Consider the following 19434-nt stretch of genomic DNA (forward strand, 5'->3'; position numbering starts at 1 on the left):
TCGAGCGCAACGCAGGGTGAGAACTCACGCGTTTTTTGTTGCTACATACGACACGTGTCGTTCTGAGATGTACACGTTTTTGCTGCTTTGCAGTGAACTAAACAGGTGATGGGGCAAATTACCGTAGGTGAGTAGAGGATAGAAGTGCCACTTTACTGCAATCCAGCTCGTACGTCATCATACCGCTGCCACAACCACAATCGCTCAACACTTCTCCTCAGGGCAAAGCTTGATTGCCTTCGAGAGGGCGAAAGACATCGTAGAGTCGCTGCGCTGGACTGACCTGGGCGAATTGTAATCTGGTCTCTCACCAGTCCTTGCAAGTGTGCTCGTCTTTGGTAGTTACCGCGCACCAAGACAACACCTCCGCGTCTACTCTCTCTTTTCCTCATCTTCAGTCACCTCACCACTGTTTTTCTCCATCACCACTCCCCGCAGATTGAGAGGTTTGACGCGCTCACTGTCAGCGGTCCTCACCCAATGAGGGTGATGGAAGCCCCGCACTAGCGTGACAGCTAGCGTGTGTCCCCTGCAGCGTCTCGCTTTGGCAACGCCAACGCGTAAACACAGACCCTCCTTGAACAAAACACGCCTCCACTTTTTGCTTTCTCACCACCACGCCTTCCTTTCGTCTACGCTCGCTGCTTCTTATCGCTCTTATCGCATACTCTACACGAGAGAGAGCGTTTATCGTCTTTAATTTCGCCCTTTCGTCCTGCGGGACACGATCACAGCCATGGCGGACGATTCCATAATGGACGACTCCGTATTCGACGAGGGCGCCAGCTCTGACTTCGCGCCGCCCGCGAAGCCCGCAAAGGCTACCAAGGCTGCCGCAAAGCCCAAGGCAGCAGCAACGAAGAAAGCAGCAGGTCCTGCGAAACCTCGAGGACGGCCCGCCGGCGCGGCTGCAAAGCCCAAGGCGAAGGCCGCGCCCAAGAAGAAGGCGAAGGCCGTCTCAGACGATGAGAACTCTGACATCGACATGGACGCGGACCCAGTAAACGACGACGAGTCACTCCTAGACGACACACCACCGAAAGCCAAGAAGGCAGCAGCCCCGAAGAAGTCCAGCGGCAAGCCTCTGGCAGACATCGCGAACGAGAGCTTTGGCGGGGATGCCGACGATGTACCCATCTCGGCGCCCAAGAAGGGCGGCGCCAGCAGCAAGTACCAGATGGTGAGTGCGCAGGTCTAGATAGGAGAGCAATGGCTAACACATATACAGTTGACGCATTTGGAGCACATCATGAAGCGCCCCGACACATACATCGGCTCCGTGGAGCGCCAGACGGACAAGATGTGGGTGTACAACTCAGACAGCGAGTCGATGGAGTTCCGCGACGTCTCCTACGTCCCCGGTCTCTACAAGATCTTCGACGAGATCCTCGTCAACGCGGCCGACAACAAGCAGAACGACAAGAACATGAGCGAGATCAGGGTAACGGTTGACCGCGAGTCTGGCGAAATCTCCATTAAGAACGACGGCAAGGGAATCCCAATTGAGATTCACAAAGTTAGTCGCTTTCAAGCACCAGCCAAATACACTACTGACCTGACTAGGAACACGGCATATATGTACCAGAGATGATCTTTGGTCACCTCCTCACCTCCTCCAACTACGACGACAACCAGCAGAAAGTCACCGGTGGTCGTAACGGTTACGGAGCCAAGCTTTGTAACGTTTTCAGTACCGAATTCACAGTCGAGACGGTCGATTCGAAACAAAAGAAGAAGTACAAGCAGACCTGGACTGAGAACATGAGCAAGATGGGCAAGGCCAAGATTACCGACATCAAGGGGGACGACTACACCAAGGTCAGCTGGAAGGCCGACTATGCTCGCTTTGGAATGGCTGGTATCGACGACGATTTCGAGGCCATCATCAAGCGCAGGACCTATGACATGGCTGGTACGCTACGGGGCATGAAGGTCTACCTGAACGGCGACCGCATCAAGATCTCGTCATTCGCGAAGTACATGGAGATGTATACCAAGTCGATTTCGCGCGACCAGGGCAAGAGCGAGGACGACAAGGAGAAGGACGTCATTATCACAGACAAGCTTGACCGCTGGGACATTGGTTTCGCCGTGTCTGATGGTTCCTTCAACCAGGTCTCTTTCGTCAACTCGATTGCGACGACGTCTGGTGGTACCCACGTTAACCACATCGCCGACCAGATCATCGACAAGCTCATGGCGATTGTCAACAAGAAGAACAAGGCAGCTGTCAAGCTGAAGCCTGCACAGATCAAGAACCATCTCTTCCTGTTCGTCAACTGTTCCATCGTGAACCCGGCCTTCACATCGCAGACCAAGGAGCAGCTCACGACCAAGGCCAGCCAGTTCGGTAGCAAGCCGGTCCTCAGTGACAAGTTCCTGAACGCCATCGCCAAGACGGAGGTCATCCAGAACATCATGCACTTTGCGCAGCAAAAGGCCGACCAGATGATGAAGAAGACCGACGGCAACAAGCGCAACCGTATCAGCAACGCAAAGCTCACAGATGCCAACAAGGCAGGAACCAAGGACGGACATCTCTGCACGCTCATCCTCACTGAGGGTGAATCAGCCAGTGTACTTGCTTTGGCTGGTCGTGCCGTAGTCAACCAGGATCTGTTTGGTGTCTTCCCGCTTCGTGGTAAGCTCCTCAACGTCCGAGACGCGACCGTCGACCAGATCATGAAGAACGCCGAAATCCAAAACATCAAGAAGTTTATGGGACTTCAACATAAAAAGGAATATACGGTCGCCGACATGAAGAGCTTGCGTTACGGTCATCTCATGATCATGACGGATCAGGATCACGACGGTAGTCATATCAAGGGTCTACTCATCAACTTCCTCCAGTGCCAGTTCCCGAGCTTGCTCAAGATTCCCGGCTTCCTATTGGAGTTTATCACACCTATCGTCAAGGTCTGGAAGGGCGACCCCAAGAACCCGCGCGGTATGAAGAGCTTCTTCTCCATGCCTGAGTACGAGGAGTGGAAGGAGCAGCACCAGCACGAAAAGGGATGGGATCACAAGTACTACAAGGGATTGGGTACCAGCGACATTCCCGATGCCCAGATCTACTTCAAGGATCTCGACACCCACATGAAGCGCTTCCAGGTCATGCGTGAAGAAGAAGAGAAGCTCATCGAGCTTGCTTTCTCTAAGAAGAAGGCTGACGCTCGTAAGGACTGGTTGCGCGACTTCGTCCCCGGTCAGCATCTTGACCTTACCACTCCCGACATCTCGTACGACGACTTTGTGAACAAGGAGTTGATCCTCTTCTCCATGGCCGATAACGTGCGATCAATTCCCTCGGTTATTGATGGTTTGAAGCCTGGTCAACGTAAGGTTCTGTACACCTGCTTCAGGCGAAACATCAAGAAGGATGTCAAGGTCGTTGAGCTCGCTGGTTCCGTCTCTGGATCTACCGACTACGCTCACGGTGAAGCCTCTATGCAGGGAACTATTGTCAATCTCGCACAGAACTTTGTCGGCACCAACAACATCAACTACCTGGAACCCAGTGGTAACTTCGGTTCTCGTCTCAAGGGTGGTGCCGATGCTGCCAGCGCCAGGTACATCTACACTCGCCTCTCGCCATTTGCACGACGAATCTTCCACGGCCACGACGACGCACTGTTGAAGTACGGTGAGTCAGATGGCCACAAGATCGAGCCTGAGATGTTTGTTCCGATTCTACCTACGATTCTTATCAACGGTTCGAGCGGTATTGGTACTGGTTGGAGCTCCGAAATCCCCAATTTCAACCCGATGGATATTATCGACAACATCAAGCGTCGCATGCAGCCAGGTGCTACCAAGGAAGACATGCTTCCAATGATCCCATGGTACAAGGGCTTCAATGGTACAACGACTGTGCTCGGTCCTGATCGATACCAGTTCACTGGAGTCGTCCGACAGACTGGCGACAACGAGGTTGAGATCACTGAATTGCCAGTTCGTTACTGGACACAAGACTTCAAGGAAAAGCTTGAGGAGATCATCAAGGCTGAGAAGGGCCCTTCATACATCAAGGACTACATCGACTATAACACGCCAGACCGCGTTCACTTCATCATCAAGATGGAAGACAAGTACATGGCAACAGCTCTTGCCAAGGGTTTGGAAGAGATGTTCAAGCTCTTCAAGCCTCAGTCGACTAGCAACTTGGTCGCTTTCGACGCACATGGCCGCATCCACAAGTATGCTAGCGTTCTCGATATCATCGAGGAGTTCTACCACGTTCGTCTGCGATACTACGAGAAGCGAAAGCAGCATCAACTCCAGGTTATGGAGAAGGAGCACTTGAAGATGACGAACCAGGCCAGGTTTATTCAGATGATCATCGACGGCAAGCTCATCGTGTCAAAGAAGAAGAAGACTGTGCTTGTTCAAGAGCTCAAGAAGCTTGGTTTCACTCCCTTCCCCAAGGTCGAGGATGCTAAGGCTGCGGGTGAGGTCGAGGATGTCCAGGAAGATGACTCAGAAGATGTTGAGACGGAAGTGTCTGCCAACGATTACGACTATCTGCTAGGTGTAAGTGCTACTAACCCTTTCTTCAATACCAGAACTAACGTTTTCTAGATGGCTATCTGGTCTTTGACCCAAGAGCGTGTCGAGAAGCTTCTGAAGCAGATCGGCGAGAAGCAACATGAGATCGACACTCTCATCAAGCTATCACCAAAGGACATCTGGACTGTCGACCTCGAAGCCTTCATGGATGAATGGAATGTCCAGCTGGACGAAGAAGTCAAGCGCAAGAAGAAGATCGCTGCCATCACTCGCCGACCTTCCGCAAAACTTGGTATCGGCGGCGGCAAGGGCAAGGGAAAGAAGAAGAGAAAGGCAGATGGAAGCGACTCGGACGACTCCGGATCCGACTTTGGCCCGGTTAAGAAGAAGGCAAAGCCGAAGAAGGAGGGGCTGCTTAGCTATCTGCAGCAGGAACCAGTCAAGAAGCCTAGTGCAGCAGAGGCTCTCAAGAGCAGCACCGCGTTCGGCTCAACCGCGCCGCAGAAGCAGGGTACCTTGCTCACCCATCTTGTCAAGAAGAAGGAGGAAACGCCCCAGATGGAAGGCGGAGAAGATGGTAGATCAGCTTCCGCAGACTCTGCACCAGCGCCAGCTGCAACCAAACGGGGTCGCCCAGCTGCTGCAAAACCTATTAAGAAGGATCCGCTTTCGGACGATGACGACTCGGATGTATTCGCGGCAGTCGCCCAGGAGGCTGCAAAGGAGCCCTCCAAGACCACTGCTGCACGTACTGCTCGCAGCGCAAAGAAGCAGGCCCCCAAGTACACTATGGGCAGCGACTCGGATGATGATGACGACGATGACCTCCTTGGCGATGTTAGCAGCATGGTCAAGACCATCGGATCCGGTACGAACGGCGTTCCCATGTTCAAAGCCACTACCACTGCGCGCCCAGCAGCACCCGTGAAGAAGAACAGCCCCATCGAGCCCATCGAGATCGACGGCGACACTACAAACTACGAAGGCCTGATGCCCCAGTCTTCGCCTCAACGCCCTCCCCCTCGCAACATCCACGACACCATCATGAGCTCCGACGAAGACGACTTCGATCTCGGCGTCAAGAAGCCCGTCGCAAGCAGACTTACCAAACCCGCCACAAAGCCCAAAGCCGCAGCCGCTAAGCCCGCACCCAAACCCAAGGCCGTAGCGAAGAAGCCCGCTGCGCAGAGCCCTGCAGCAAAGGCGTATGCAAAGAAGCACGGCAAGGACGCGGAAGCTGCGAAGCCGGCTGCCAAGGCTAAGAAGCAGATCACCATCGACTCTGACGAAGACGAGGAGATGGAGGATGCGGACGCTATTGCCAACGACATCCTGTCTGATGAGGACGAAGATGAGCCGACTCCTAAGCCAAAGTCTCGCGCACCTGCTGCGAGACCTGGTCGCAGGGCTGCTGCTAAGCCGGCGAAGTATGTGGTTAGTGATGATGAGGCGGAGTCGGATGAGGCTTCTGAACCTAGCTTCGATGACGACGATGATAGCGAGTAAATTACTTGCTTGCTTGCTGGTCTTGTCGTTGGGTGCATGCGGGTGGGTGTTTTATACCCTGGTGATTTGGCGTTGTGGGTATGAGAGGGTGTCTTCTCGTCTTCATGGGGCGGTGGGGTTGAACTTATGGATGGTTCATCGGCGTTTTGGCGTCGTTTCTTTCTTGAGATATACTTTATTGAATGTGTATATTTATTAGAAGTATACTTGAACGTTGCTTGAGTTATAAACTTTGTGATTGTATATGTTGTGTGTTCGACATTTGAAGATGTGCGGAGTGAGATACATCGTCCATTCTACTTACACACATAACAATACTATAGGAAGTTGTGGTAGGTATTACTCCTTATATCAATAAAGAGTATCTGCGAATTTACCAGTTCCTGCAAGGTATATTCTACAGTCACGGAAAACTACAGCGTGATCGAGGCCGATCCCGTTCCGCAGCAGCCATCATTGCAAGCTCTCGCAAATATCTAAATTTGAACCAATGGCTCGAAACAAAGCTCCGAATATTTCTTATACCGTCTGGTAACTTCTAGCCTCTCCTGACCCTCAGGCACCACCGCGTCTCATCAGTGAATGCACGAAAGCCCCTCCCTCCTTTCGTCCACTGGACCACGCTAAACTCCATTTTCGCTCACCCCGTATAAGCACCGCTCATTTGCGATATTGTGAGTATCTGTACGCGACTTAGTAACGCGTAACCTCAACCCACAAGGCCACGAAATGGACGTCGACAACATCTACATCTCCATCTACACCCTGTTCCATCAACATAGACCCCACATCCTGCACACCACCTCCATCCTCGCCCTCGCCCTCCTCCTCCCCAAAATACTCGGTCTCCCACACTTCTACCACTCAACGATCTTCCTCTGCGTCACTGCCTACATCCTCTTCCCTCTCATGAACCGCTTCATCTTCTCCATCTCATCCATCCCCGCAGATGAAACTGGTGCGGTAGCACCGGAAATAGACACCACACCAACGCTCAGCCGAGGAGCAAAACCAACAATGCAGACGTCACCGTCGTTTGAGCGCGTCCAGGCAGCTGGTAAGGCGAGGCCTACGCACGCTGTCGTGTGGGCTAAGAGTCAGGTTTGGAAGCGAGATGCGCTTGCGGGACGGAGGAGCGGTGTTGAGAGGAGAGAGAGGGGGGAGGAGATGGGGTGGTGATGGGGTGGTGATGTACTGCAGGGAGAGGGAACGGTGTTGTGGATTAGGGTCAGGGGTATGGGAGGGGTTGCGGTGGATTAGAAGGACGTGTTGGTGGTTTGGTAGGAGGGTTTACTTGTGAGATGAAGGGACGGACGTATGAAGTGACGGGTTTGGTGAACTGTACAATTGACGTCAGCAACGTATCATATTCGTAAGTGTCGACTGTAAGTTGGTATTGTCGATTTCGGTACAGTCTCCTCGGTACCAACTCAAAAGGATATCGCAAATTGCTGTGGAGATCGACGCAAGTCCACCCCTGTCTAACGGGTAGGTCGGCTGTAGAACGTACATGGCAACCAAGTGATGATAGGGGCCCTGCAGAGCTGAGATGGATATCGCGGATCAAAACCAAGAAGATGACGTCATGATGAGCAGAGCTTTCCAAAAAACGAGTGTTGGCGCTGGAGATGATGCTGGGTATCGTAATTCCATATCATTAACTATAGTATTATTACAATCGCTAAAGATCAATGCAAACGCCGCATAACGGTCGTACACGTGTACTGGTATCCTAAAAAACTTCCCCTTGATCCATCCAGCATCGGCATCAAGCACGATGTATTATCCACCTTCATATCATAAATGGTCCAACTTGCGCTGCGCGACTTGATGCGAGCAGGCTCAGACGTCGCTGACGTCCGATCGAGTATTCCAAGAGGCGTCGGAGTAAGACTTATAGGTGTTCTAAACCTGGCTCATGGAGGGACCACCACGACGGATGCCGCCGCGCAGGTTGGCGCCGCTGCCGCGTCCGTTCATGATGTTGACGGCGAGTGTGGCGACGAAAGCGGCCCATCCGAACCAGAGGAAAGCGGTAGTGGCCTGGGCTTGACGGCAGTTCTGCTCGGTGTCTGCGGAGCTGTTGAGGACCTTGTTGGAGCGGGTGTATCCCTGATACATGTTAGACTCTGCGCTCAGCGAAGAGAACACAAATAACTTACGGCGTTCGAGCAGCTGTGTGCGCCAATGTATGCGGGAAGCGCGACGGCGGCGCAGAAACCGAAGAGGACGCTCAGTCCGTCCATGGCAATGTCCACGATGGGGATGCTGAACTTCTCGATGAAGGATGTGGGCAGGAAGTATAGTAATGTGAACAACCACCATACACCGACGAAGAGTGAGTAGTTGATGATGGAGTGCGTTCCGTTCCACGCGCGGGCGATGTTGTTGCCCATGAATGCGGTGACGAGAATGGCGCAGATCAACTATACAACGTTAATGAGGTTCTTCGTTGAGTCAATGCCGTAACATACCTGCCAGGCGCGAAGGCCCATGGAAACAGCTCTTGACACCATTTTGCTGATGTGTATATGGAAAATGTGGTGGTTGGGTGATGTATAGATGCAGACGAACTCAAGTTGGTTGTGTCTAGCAAAGCGTTAGGTTTGCGGTGGAGATGAAATGAATCGGGTGGCTGCTGTAGATGAAGACGATCTGCTGCAGGAGGGCTGGGCTGGGGCTGGAGAATTATAGCAGTCGGCGGCTGGCGGGAGGAAGCGGGTCTTTGTGGCAGCGTCATAGGACCCTGGGCGACCAGCAGTGACGTATGAGGGTCCAATCGTCGCTTCCACCTCCGGAACTATCGGTACTTGCCTTGTTGGTAGCGCCGATCACGACGTGCGGATCTTCGACGGAAGATGGAATTGGAATTGCTGCGTGGTGTTTTGTTTGCGATAAAGGCCGTCGTTCGCGCGTGCATTGCTCGAATACTATATATGAGTCTACGTTGTCATGCGGCTGTTCTCCTGGTTGCTGCGCAACAACAACGATGATGCAAGTCGGCACAGGGATGTCCATCAGCGCTATCAGCCACTGCTGACGCCCCTAGGCGCCTTCGCTCGCATGACCGCACCGTCACCCTAATTCTTTTCTCCGAGGGGGCTACTGCAGTCTTCTACGTAACAACTCATGCTATGACATGCGCTGCGGCTTCTGGACCATCGCCGACATGCAAAGTTTGTCTTGACGACATGAGGTTTGACGTTGGTTTTGCACGTGGAAGAGGTTTGGATCTGCGGATACTCGCTCCCCGGATCGACGACGTGATCGCCATCGTTGCGCTCCGTGCGAACTGTTGTGTGACGCGGTTGGACCATGTTTGCAAATCGTCCTCGCACGAGCGTTGCCGGCAAGCCAGTCATGATTTATGACCTAGATGCCATGTTCTTGGATTGAGAAGTCCTTGCAAGGGACATACTGTTACGACTTGTGCGCTTTATAGTCTTGCAGATATCGTGAAACGTAACGGACGTGTTTTGTTGGGAACTCGGCCCTTTCGCGTTGTTGACGTTTCTCAGAAACCTTCTTTGTGCCGTCGAGCATGCGAGTGTTTTATCGGCAACGCCACATCCTGGCGCGCAGACTTTGCTCAATGTAGAATGGATTGGTAACATCAATCCATCGCGCATTGTCTACATGTCAAGTATAGAGCCCAGTTACATGCATCAATAGAGCATACCAACAAAGCAAACATGTATCATTCATCTACTTCATAATGTCCAACCCGTATCTGTATTGCAAAGACAAGAGTCTCAGTCTAGGCGACTTTTTCAGATTGGCCGTCCAGCTACCCATCACTACCCGAGAGCAGGAGGGTAACGTGGACTAGTTGATCTTCGACATTCGTGTACTAACTCACCCCTTCCCATACCATGAACCGGCTTCGAGAAGGTGGCTTTATGTCGGTTGTCCGTGAAGGACTTGTTGTGATACTGTGGAGCAGACGCAGACGTGTTCAATCGAGATAGCGCAGCATCGCATGAGCTGTCTCTCGGGGGAGGAGCTGAGCAATGTCCCTCGAGCATCGGCCATCCTTTTGTAGCCGCCCGAGCTCATTATACTCATACTGTTCTCGACTCGAGGCTCCAATGTAGTCCCAAGGTGGGAGTTTCGCTCCGACGAAGGGCACGTACATCGAGCTTGTAGTCACCATGCGTGATCGACGACCGTGAAGAAAGGAGGCAGAAGCCGGTTGGATGGCCATTGCGTTGCGGGGGCGGCGGTGGTGGTGGTGTAGGAGGCACGGAGGAGTCGGAGCTGAAATTTTCAGCGAAAAAGCGGTTTGTGGGCTGCCGAAGGGGTCAAAGCGGAGGCAGGAGGCCAAGGAAGGCGGAGCAGGCAGATCAGGAGCTCGCGAAGAGAATCCACAGGGAAGGCAGCACTTTGGGAGGACATCTAGGAGACATTGACCTTCTTCAACACTTCCACAGCAGCCTGTTTGCCGCCGTGAAGGTCAGTGCTGGTTGCTGCACCTTTTGGTGACCTCGATGTTGTCCAGCTTTACCTTCCTGGCTGCCCAAGGTCTGGCCTCATCCCGCGGACAGAGTCATAGCACCACCCTCCTTCCCCTGCACGAAAGGTAAAGGCGGAGGTCATGTAGAAACTCTTGACCACAAGATGCCTTACCTTATCCCCCTTGTCATAGTGTTGTGATGTTGTTATGATATTGTGATGTTGGCCTTGGTCCTTCCGCGGGCAAGCGCTGGTGTTGTCCGTGATGTTGCTCGAGCCTCGACCAAAACCTCTCAAATCACCCCACCCCCTTGAGCCCACCAACCCCCGATGCAACCATTGTGGAGCTATCAGGAGGTTGTGATCCTGCTCTTTGAACGTACGCTGCCTCGACACCCTGCGCGTCCGCCTCGGGGGTTCAGCGATGTCTTCTCGACTTCGGCAAATCGCTCCCTCAACTTGCAACCACAAGACTCCCGCCGCCCACACGGCGCATACTCACCTCCTTGATGGACTCACATACCACAGAGAGCTCTACCAACAGTATAGGGACGGCAACATGCTCAACGAGACCGCTCGCAGCCTCCCCGCCATAGGTACCAGACGGCAAGCCGAAGAAATCACGCCCTCCTCTTTGCCTCCTTGCGGAAGACACTTCGACAAATGCGAAAGAGACAAGAACGCTTCACACCGTCGACCACCTCATAGCAAGGTCGGCTGCCATTTCGACGATACTGCGATGCCTGTTTAGAGACCACCCTACGCGACTCCGCGGTCATAGCAACAACAACAACCATCCTCGAAGACGGCGGCAGACCACTCCAAGGCGCGCACCGCCCCGGAAATGCTACTCTTGAATACAAAGGGCTGACCAGACAACAAAGAAGCTGAGCGGAAGCCCCTCTATACTCCGCAACCATGGTTGCAACACATCCTGCACACGACGGCGAGGCATCATGTCGACGCAGTCACCACCTTCGGAATACTGCTCTTGGGTACGAGAGGCTAACCCGGCAACACAGAAGTAGATTGGCGACCATCGGATTCAACACGAACAGAGTTCATCCCTTGAAACCAAAGCGGCTCTCGGAAGCGGACACCATAGTCAAGCAGACACAATGACCAACCCCGCGGGGGTCCGCCCAACACCAGGACGAGGATACTCGTTGGCGGCTTCTGGACCGTACCCCGCGCAACTGCGAACGATACCCCTGCGAGATTCGAGTCGGCACAATACAAACACCACTCTCGAGGTTGGTATGGCTTCCTGTGGTAGGTTGGGACATCAACAACGCGGAGAATGGCCCATGTGTACGCACTTTGCGAATACCATCAGGGAGGTCCAATACGAGCATGCACCAGGCATCGCCGCAACTATGCGGGACATTGGAAGCCGAGGGGCATGCTACTTTGCCGGGACGCGGATCAGAACATCGGGGCAAGTTACTTGCGATGCCGTTTGGTGACAGCCGGATGGCCTCCACATCGGACCGAGCACTTGATCGGTATCCCAAATGAGGTTCACAAACGTCGGTTGCGACAGGGTTCCGTCGAGTCGGGCAGCCCGATCTGTGGCAATACCATACGTACCTTAGAGCAGCATACAATGCTGGCGAACATTCTGCAACGACAAACAGAATTCCAAAAGCCCACGGCCGAAGAACGAGCGACCGTTTGAACAAGGCCTCAGGCGGCGAACAGACGTGCGGGCGCATCGTTGACTGGAGGTACCGCGGGGCTTGGTTGTCCTCAATAACGCCAATGCTGTGCGCAGAATGCGGGGTTGTCAGGATGCCGCGCAGCCAATATGCAGAGCCGAAAGAGGAGACTGTCCAACAGCATGCTGTGCCTCGTGTGCTCGACACCAGCCAAAGACACACTGTAATACCCTGTCGGCTGCAGATGGCGAACATGTCGCGAACCACTCAGGAGTCTTCGCGGGATATGTTGGTCGTTAGCTCCAGGAACGCTCGTTGTGTAGCCATCGGTTGCGATACGTATATCAAGGGCGGCGTCGAATAGGAGAGGCCCAGACGTGTCCACAGAGATCAACGCGCTGAGCGGGGCATGCCGCGGGTGCGTCAAGCAGCTAAGGAGCTTAGTATTGAGGCCATGGTTGTCGTCGAGACCGCGTGACCTGTTACACTCTAGGGCTGAAAGTGTCCGCAGTGCTGCTTAAAGCTGTTCCGGGGTGCGATAGCCTGACGGGGATGCAGCGTGACTGATGGCGCTTGAAGCGAAACAGAATGGCGTGCAGCAAGCATGAAGCCCTAGAAGAGAAGGGATGGATGTCTTCCGACGGGCCCAACCGAGTCCAGACAGAAGAAATGAGGGGTTCGTTGACGAAACCCCAGCCATGCAGCCCAACGCATCGTCGATCAGGAATTGGGCTAAAGAAGAAGGATGAATCCTGATGAAAGTCGATGAAGCTGTGTTGTCGAGAGGTGGTTACAAGAGGTTTGACGAAGACCGACGGTTGGATGAACCGGGCCCTGTCCGGCGAGCTTCGCTACCCCCCAACAGCGCAGCAATTTGCAGGAGTTCGCCTGAAGCATACACGGCTAGCCAAAGTTGGGATGGCCGTCTCCGCATTTCCTGCGCAACGACCCTTCACAAGCCCCTGACCCTTGGCCAGCCCGGTGAGCTGCAGAAGCCTCAAAGGCGTTGCATGTCTGCTTGTCTCAGAGACTTACGTCTCGTCTCCTGTAATGAGCATCCTGCCTCGCCTTCCTCCTCTTGCCTCCCTGTCAGCCACATTTCGAAGTCTTTGAGATCGCCGTAAGCTCGCCGCGCTTGGGCTGGTGGAGTCGTCTCCTGATCTGACAAGGCGCGCGGAACGCAGGGTGTCTGCCGCGTCTGCTTCCCAACGTTTCGAACGATCGCCAAGGCGAAACTCTGCTGCTGTCAGTCTGGCCTCTGCGGACGGTGCCCTCCCTATTATATTCATCTGTTCTGCCGTCCATGTCAGAGGGCGACATGTGCTTGCTCTAGTAGTCGCACGTCCATCCTCCGAACATTTGTCCTTGATCTGCGGGACAGCCTTGGGTTTAGCAGCGTGGCGCTTCCCCACACTCCAAGGACCCGGTGCCTTCTTGCCGATCCTAGGCTTGTGTGATTCCATGCGACGACTGATGCCATAGCGGATCGTGTTCGTGTTCGATATCTTCGAGAAGAAAGACTAGGGATAGACTGGTTCAAGAGTTTGGCGCTTGGGTTGCGACGTTTTGAGGTATGTCTTCGCCGATCTGCGACGGTTGTGCCCGCGCAGCTTCGTGTCGCAGAGCTTGGGGCTCTCGTCCAGTGCTAATCGGCTTCCACATCAGTTTGTTTGAATAGAGTCATTGTGGGATAGAATATACCAGGTATGTATCCCTTCCTTTGGCATTCCGCGTCGTGCGCACGTCGTCGTCGCGCCCGTCCGCTGCGGCGGCGGGTCTGCGGCGTATCCAGGCTCTGCGATGTCGTGCATGTATATGCAATCACCATGAGGCTGACGATGTTGGATAGGATATACCGCCCTTCTCCCGATAGATCTGCTTTGGGCATCGAGCTCCGCGTCGCGTAATTCTCTAGACAAAGTTCTGTTAACTAGGTAAGCAGAGTCAGCCTTTCTTTATATCTTTTCCTTACTGCAGCTGCTCTCTTCGGTGTGAGCGTCCCTGCATACGGTTCTCAGGCGCGCTGTTCGGGGGCGAGTGGTGTTGTGGAAGATGTCGGGGTATGTACCGGCGTTGGCGGAGTTGAGGTCGTGCGGGAGCAGGTCAGCGCCGTCAACACCACGCACTGCATCACGACTCTGGACATGCAGAAGCACCCTATTCGCCTCGGAAGAGTCTCTGTAGGATGTTCTGACGGGTAGATCTGCTTGCATCAAGTTCTCGGGGGTGTCCAGTTGGTGTGTGTGGGCGGGGCGACAGCAAGCCAACTCTCCTGAGCATTGTCACTCGAACAGCAGCATCATCTCATTCTACGTTCCTACGAGGAGGATCATTGGGAGCAATTCAAGCTTTCTGCTGTCCTCATCCTGTTATTCTTCAGCGTGGCCTCTTCCTGGCCCCTATGTTCATTGCTAAGACGACTGGCCGATAGTAATCTCTAAAGCCATCCGTGCACGGCGTTCCTGCCTCGAGCATCGCCAACGGTCTTTCCTCCAGCGCTTGAAAGCGGTAATCAAGCCAGCTGACTGTCGCATTTCGGTGCTGGCTCGTAAAACCCCGCTGCCGGCGTCGTTTTCTGCTTCCTTCTTCCTCCACCACCATCTTTCCCATCATCTCACTCCCACAACCCTCACCACGCCCTGCATCCGATTCTGCTTGCAGGAGCGGTTGCTTCACGGCTTTCTACCACCCCTAAGCGTCCTGAAGTGCCGCATCAGCACCATACACGCTGTCTTCAGGTCGTCAAGTACGCATCTAGCGATAGACACATCTGCTTCCGAAATCTACAGTCCAGGTATGTATTCTCATCTCATCTCATCTCACCACCTTCCGCTTCTCGGGCACGTCCGGCGCTCCCATTGTTTGCATCGTGGTCTGGCCGCATGCCATCAGAGTGCCCCGCCCTTTACCTACGCTGGCTGGCCACCTTCACCGTTTGCCCCCACGTATGCCCTCACGTCTACCTTCACCGCTGCCTTTACCTCTCTCACCCTTAATACCCCGCTCCTTATCGCCCCTTCTGATGACGTCGGCGCTAACATATTGCGCGTTTGCGATTAGAGGTGAAGGAGACATAAAGACACACCACCTGCCTAGACATTACATCTTCTTACACCCTCGACCACGCAACATAGCATCTACCCTGTGCATCACAGACATCTTCCGTGTGCAGATAGTGTGCATCAAGACACCCCCCTATTCATCCCCATTCCAGCAACTCTTCAAGGTACGTCCAGCCACTGTCTTGTCATCCATGACAAGGAGATCACTGACGTCTTCAAGGTAGACCATCCATGATGAGTAATAACCCTTACAACCGCGGCTTGACCGTCGGTGGTTCAGCGCTCGAGAAGTCGAAGTTGCAACTCCGACGTCCCACCCCTGACAGCGATGTCTTGGCGTCCAGCGACGACGACCGCGAGCATGTGCCAGTCGTTACTCGCCCTGCGCAAGGCTCCTACCCTCTCGGTGTTCGACGTCCCTCTTCTGGTTGGCTCCAGGACATCCAGCCCAACCGGAAGTTCTCGCTGCCCTCGGTGTCGTTTGCCGGCTCGCAACCCACAACACCGTCACTCGAGTTGCCCCAGCAGTCCCGTCCGTCCACGTCGTCGTTCCCCTGGAACACGCCTAGCTTCAACGGTTTGAATCGACCCAACAAAGAGATCGCTCCCTCCCCTACTTCTGCTTTCGCACCCACCGACAAGCCTATTCCCTCCCCCACCACAGTTGAAGGCGACGACGGTAACGGTATTGGCTTTTTGCTCAACCAACAAGCTCCCAATCCCTTCCGCAAGGCCGTCCGTTCCCAGTCCTATAGCATAGGTCAAGGCGATATCGAGCACAGTCCTGTCAGCCGTTTCTCGCGCCAGCCTAACACAAGCGCAAATCTCCGCCACCGACCCTCCAAGCCCAGCCTCCTTGGTGAGTCCGCTGTCGGCCTTTCGCAGCTGCGTGAAGACGACGCCGACGAGATCGAGTCTTCCAACGGCTCAGAGCACGGAGTCCGCCTGCCCGCCGGTTACTGGGAGCGTGAGCAGAAGCAAGCCTTGCTCAAACAAGCCGCCATGGAGAACGCTCGCGCCCGCAGCAGGGCTACCTCCACTGGCTCCCCTGTCTCCCAGCTTCAGCAGCAGCGCCGCAAGACGACTGCCGGTCTGCGCAACACCTCGTACAACGCCGCCGGTGAGTATGCCATCGAAGAGCTCGACGACACTGAGCCTGCGGTCAACCGTCCTGCCCCAGGCCTTACCCGTCGCTTCAGCGAGCACGTCGGCGTCCTCAACCGTGATCACGAAGTCGAGATCGTGGACAGCCCTCAGAAGCCCCAGTGGACCACAGGCAACATCTCACCTGCTGAGATGGACCCCCTCGGCCGCCGTCATTCGTTCGCCCACTACGGCAGCTACAACTCAGCCATGCCCCTCTCCACCTTGAGCAACACTCAGGAAGAGGAGGAGGAGTACGTCTCACCCCGCCAGTCCCCACGTGGCAACAAGGACGACGAGCCCTTCGACGCCTCTGCCTACTTCACTGGCTACGGCCCGGCCTCGCGCGCTATCAACTCCTCCGCCATCTCGGCAGCTCACCCCGATCCTGTCGTGCCCAACATGGCCATGTCTGCTGGCAACCCCTACGCGGTCCCTCCTAGAATCGGAAACCCCACCCGCCGCCTGTACATTGTCACCTTCAAGTGCTCTCGTGCCGACATCTACTACCTTTACGACAACACCGGCCTCGAGATCCGTCGTGGCGACCTTGTCATCACCGAAGGCGACCGTGGATGCGACCTGGGCCAGATCACTCATGCCGACTTGACCATGGAGGAGGCTAAGAAGCTCAAGGTTGAGGCGAACGAGGAGCACTTCCGCTGGCTTGTCATGTTCTCTCAGTACTCCCTGGCCGGCACCCAGAACGACTCCGGCATGCTCGGCGCCCTCGCCCGTGCTAACGGATTCCCGAACCCCATGAGCCGTACCCCAGTGACTGCTTCGGGTGAGCCTGAACCGTTCAAGCCGAAGATGATCAAGCGTCTTGCTCAGGCCCATGAGATCTCTGCGCTACGTGAGAAGGAGGGTGGAGAGGCCAAGGCCAAGCGTCTCGGAGCTCAGAAGGCCGCTGACCACAAGCTGCCTATGGAGATCCTCGATGCTGAGTACCAGGCGTAAGTCAAACATGTTCATGTTGCTCTCATCATACTAACATCTTCAGTGATTACCACAAGCTCACCTACTTCTACTACGCCGAGTCGTACGTCAACTTCAACGAGCTCGTCACCGACCTGTTCAAGCAGTATAAGGTGCGCATCTGGATGTCGGCTGTCAACCCCGCCTCCGTCGTCAACCCTGCCGGCATGTCTCAGATCCCCCCGCCTTCTGCTATCGGTCCTGGAGCCATCATTACCTCCAACAACGGCAATGCTTCTTCCTCTGTCGGCCCCGGCTTCGGCTCCAACACCCATCGCCCGGCCCAGCAGTACGGTAAGTCCATCGTCGTCTCCTTGCTACGTGTGTATGATTGCTAACTATCGCTCAGGTCAAGCTCGCACCCAGGGCAACTACGGTAACTACGACGACGGCTTCCACGCGTTCTCCCACCAGATCCCGGCCTACCCTACCCAGCCCTCATACAACATGCAGCCTTGGTCCCACGGTCAGCAGATGCAGCAGCAGATGTACCGTAACTACTACCCCAACGTCACTGCGAGCGGCAGCCCGATGAACTATGGAGCTGGAGCCTACTATCCGCCTTCGACTTACACTTCGTCATACGGTGGAGGGTATGGGCCTGCTACAACTACTGCTGGATACGCTGCCTCGCGCAACTACACCTCCAGTACCGGCCACGCCTTCGGTCATCAGCATCACAACGCGTACAACGGTGGCGCTTCGTACTCTTCTGGCGGTGGCTACACCAACGCCTACGCCAATGCCCAGTACACCTCAGCTGCTCCTGGAGGATACTATGGCGCCTCAGGAGGACGTGGTCGCCCCAACACTGGCGCTGACAGCACCTTGAATGGTGCCATGCACAACTTGTCTTTCGGTAACTGAAGACAGAATTGACTGCCAAGTCAAGTTCTCTTCAAGGTTTCTTTTCGGTTTTTGATCATTATATGGTATTTCCTTTTCCTTTTCCTTTCACCCACGAGTTCAAGGTTTATGTAGACTGCCCGGTGAGGTAAGTCATTTTTCCTTCATGATTTTTCTTGATTTTTCTTGCTTTCACCACCAAAAATTCCCCATGAATGCGTGTATTTTAGTTATATATCATGCCTATATGGCGAAATGAGAATGCTTCTGGCACCAAAAAACCGTCTTTTGTGAATGTTGTGGTATCTGCCAGGCCTATATATCAGGTTTGAGATGACTCTGCCAAAATCACTGAATACCTCCTGGCCTAATTTTCGTGAAGTGTTTCAACACCTTGACTACCTCCCGGCACCCCAGAGATAAAATCCCTGAAGCCCGTGGGCTGATTGAGTACCTCCCGGCCTATATTTCAGGATTTTTCTGTAAACTAAAAATGTGATGTCGCCTTCACGCCTACCTCAAATATTGACACCGGGTGGCACCTTCCTCACCTATCTGCCATACCATCTCACCTTCTCACATACCAACCCTACCATCCCAACCATGGCGCGCCGACATGCCTCACCTGCGCCTGAGAGCCAGCAGATGCTTTCACTCAGTCGTCTTCTCGAGAAGCCAAGGAAAGATGACACCCAGATGCAGGAATTCCGCGCCACGATAAATGCCGATCAGAAGAAGTACAACGCACTACTAGCACAGCGAAAGCTCCAAGCGTGAGTTAATCTCTCACCATCTGCAATGCTACTCTAACAATCACTGCAGTGAGAAGGAAGAAGAGCGCCGTCGCGAAGAACTCACCTCCACCATCTTCGAAGCCCTGCAAACCCCCAACCGACCAGCAAAGGGCAAGCCCGAAACCTTCGCAGGCACACAAATCGCAGGCAACGCAGTCTACACATCCATCACCAGCGTCCTACGCGCATCCGAGGCCCTCGTCAACGAATACCAAAGGCTAGACGGCATGATTGCGAAACTACGAGAAGAGCAGCCCGACACAATCGCAGACACATGGAAGCAGGACATTGAGGATACAGACAAGCAATTCAAGAAGGGCGCTAGAGTTGCGCTGAGGAATGTCAAGAAGGTGCTGGGAGCTGATGTGGAGGACTCTGTGATGACGGACGAAGACGGCGATGTGGATATGGAACGAGGCGAGAAGGTTGAGCTGAACTATGAGCTGCAGAAGAGTCTCAGGTATGCGGAGAGGGGTGTTAAGAGGATGG

The 19434-nt window shown here is 54.3% G+C and overlaps 3 protein-coding genes across 3 annotated transcripts; 2 read left to right on the forward strand and 1 right to left on the reverse strand.

The window, feature by feature from the left end:
- Positions 1-736: 736 nt before the first annotated feature.
- Positions 737-6012, forward strand: TOP2 (DNA topoisomerase 2; the record flags this gene model as incomplete). Its single annotated transcript, XM_049367994.1, has 4 exons — positions 737-1180; positions 1229-1516; positions 1564-4530; positions 4579-6012. 4 exons carry the CDS (start codon positions 737-739, stop codon positions 6010-6012), a joined length of 5133 nt encoding a protein of 1710 aa, XP_049220315.1.
- A 1905-nt stretch (positions 6013-7917) lies between these two features.
- On the reverse strand, positions 7918-8528 carry J4E78_007388 (uncharacterized protein; the record flags this gene model as incomplete). Its single annotated transcript, XM_049367995.1, has 3 exons — positions 7918-8124; positions 8175-8438; positions 8487-8528. The coding sequence occupies 3 exons, from the start codon at positions 8526-8528 to the stop codon at positions 7918-7920; spliced, it is 513 nt and encodes a 170-aa protein (XP_049220316.1).
- Positions 8529-15415: 6887 nt separating this feature from the next.
- J4E78_007389 (uncharacterized protein) lies at positions 15416-18172 on the forward strand (the record flags this gene model as incomplete). Its single annotated transcript, XM_049367996.1, has 3 exons — positions 15416-17283; positions 17331-17599; positions 17655-18172. 3 exons carry the CDS (start codon positions 15416-15418, stop codon positions 18170-18172), a joined length of 2655 nt encoding a protein of 884 aa, XP_049220317.1.
- Between the last annotated feature and the right edge of the window lie 1262 nt (positions 18173-19434).

The sequence above is a fragment of the Alternaria triticimaculans genome (assembly GCF_023758025.1).
Source record: "Alternaria triticimaculans strain BMP 0046 chromosome Unknown scaffold_11, whole genome shotgun sequence".
NCBI lineage: Eukaryota > Fungi > Ascomycota > Dothideomycetes > Pleosporales > Pleosporaceae > Alternaria > Alternaria triticimaculans.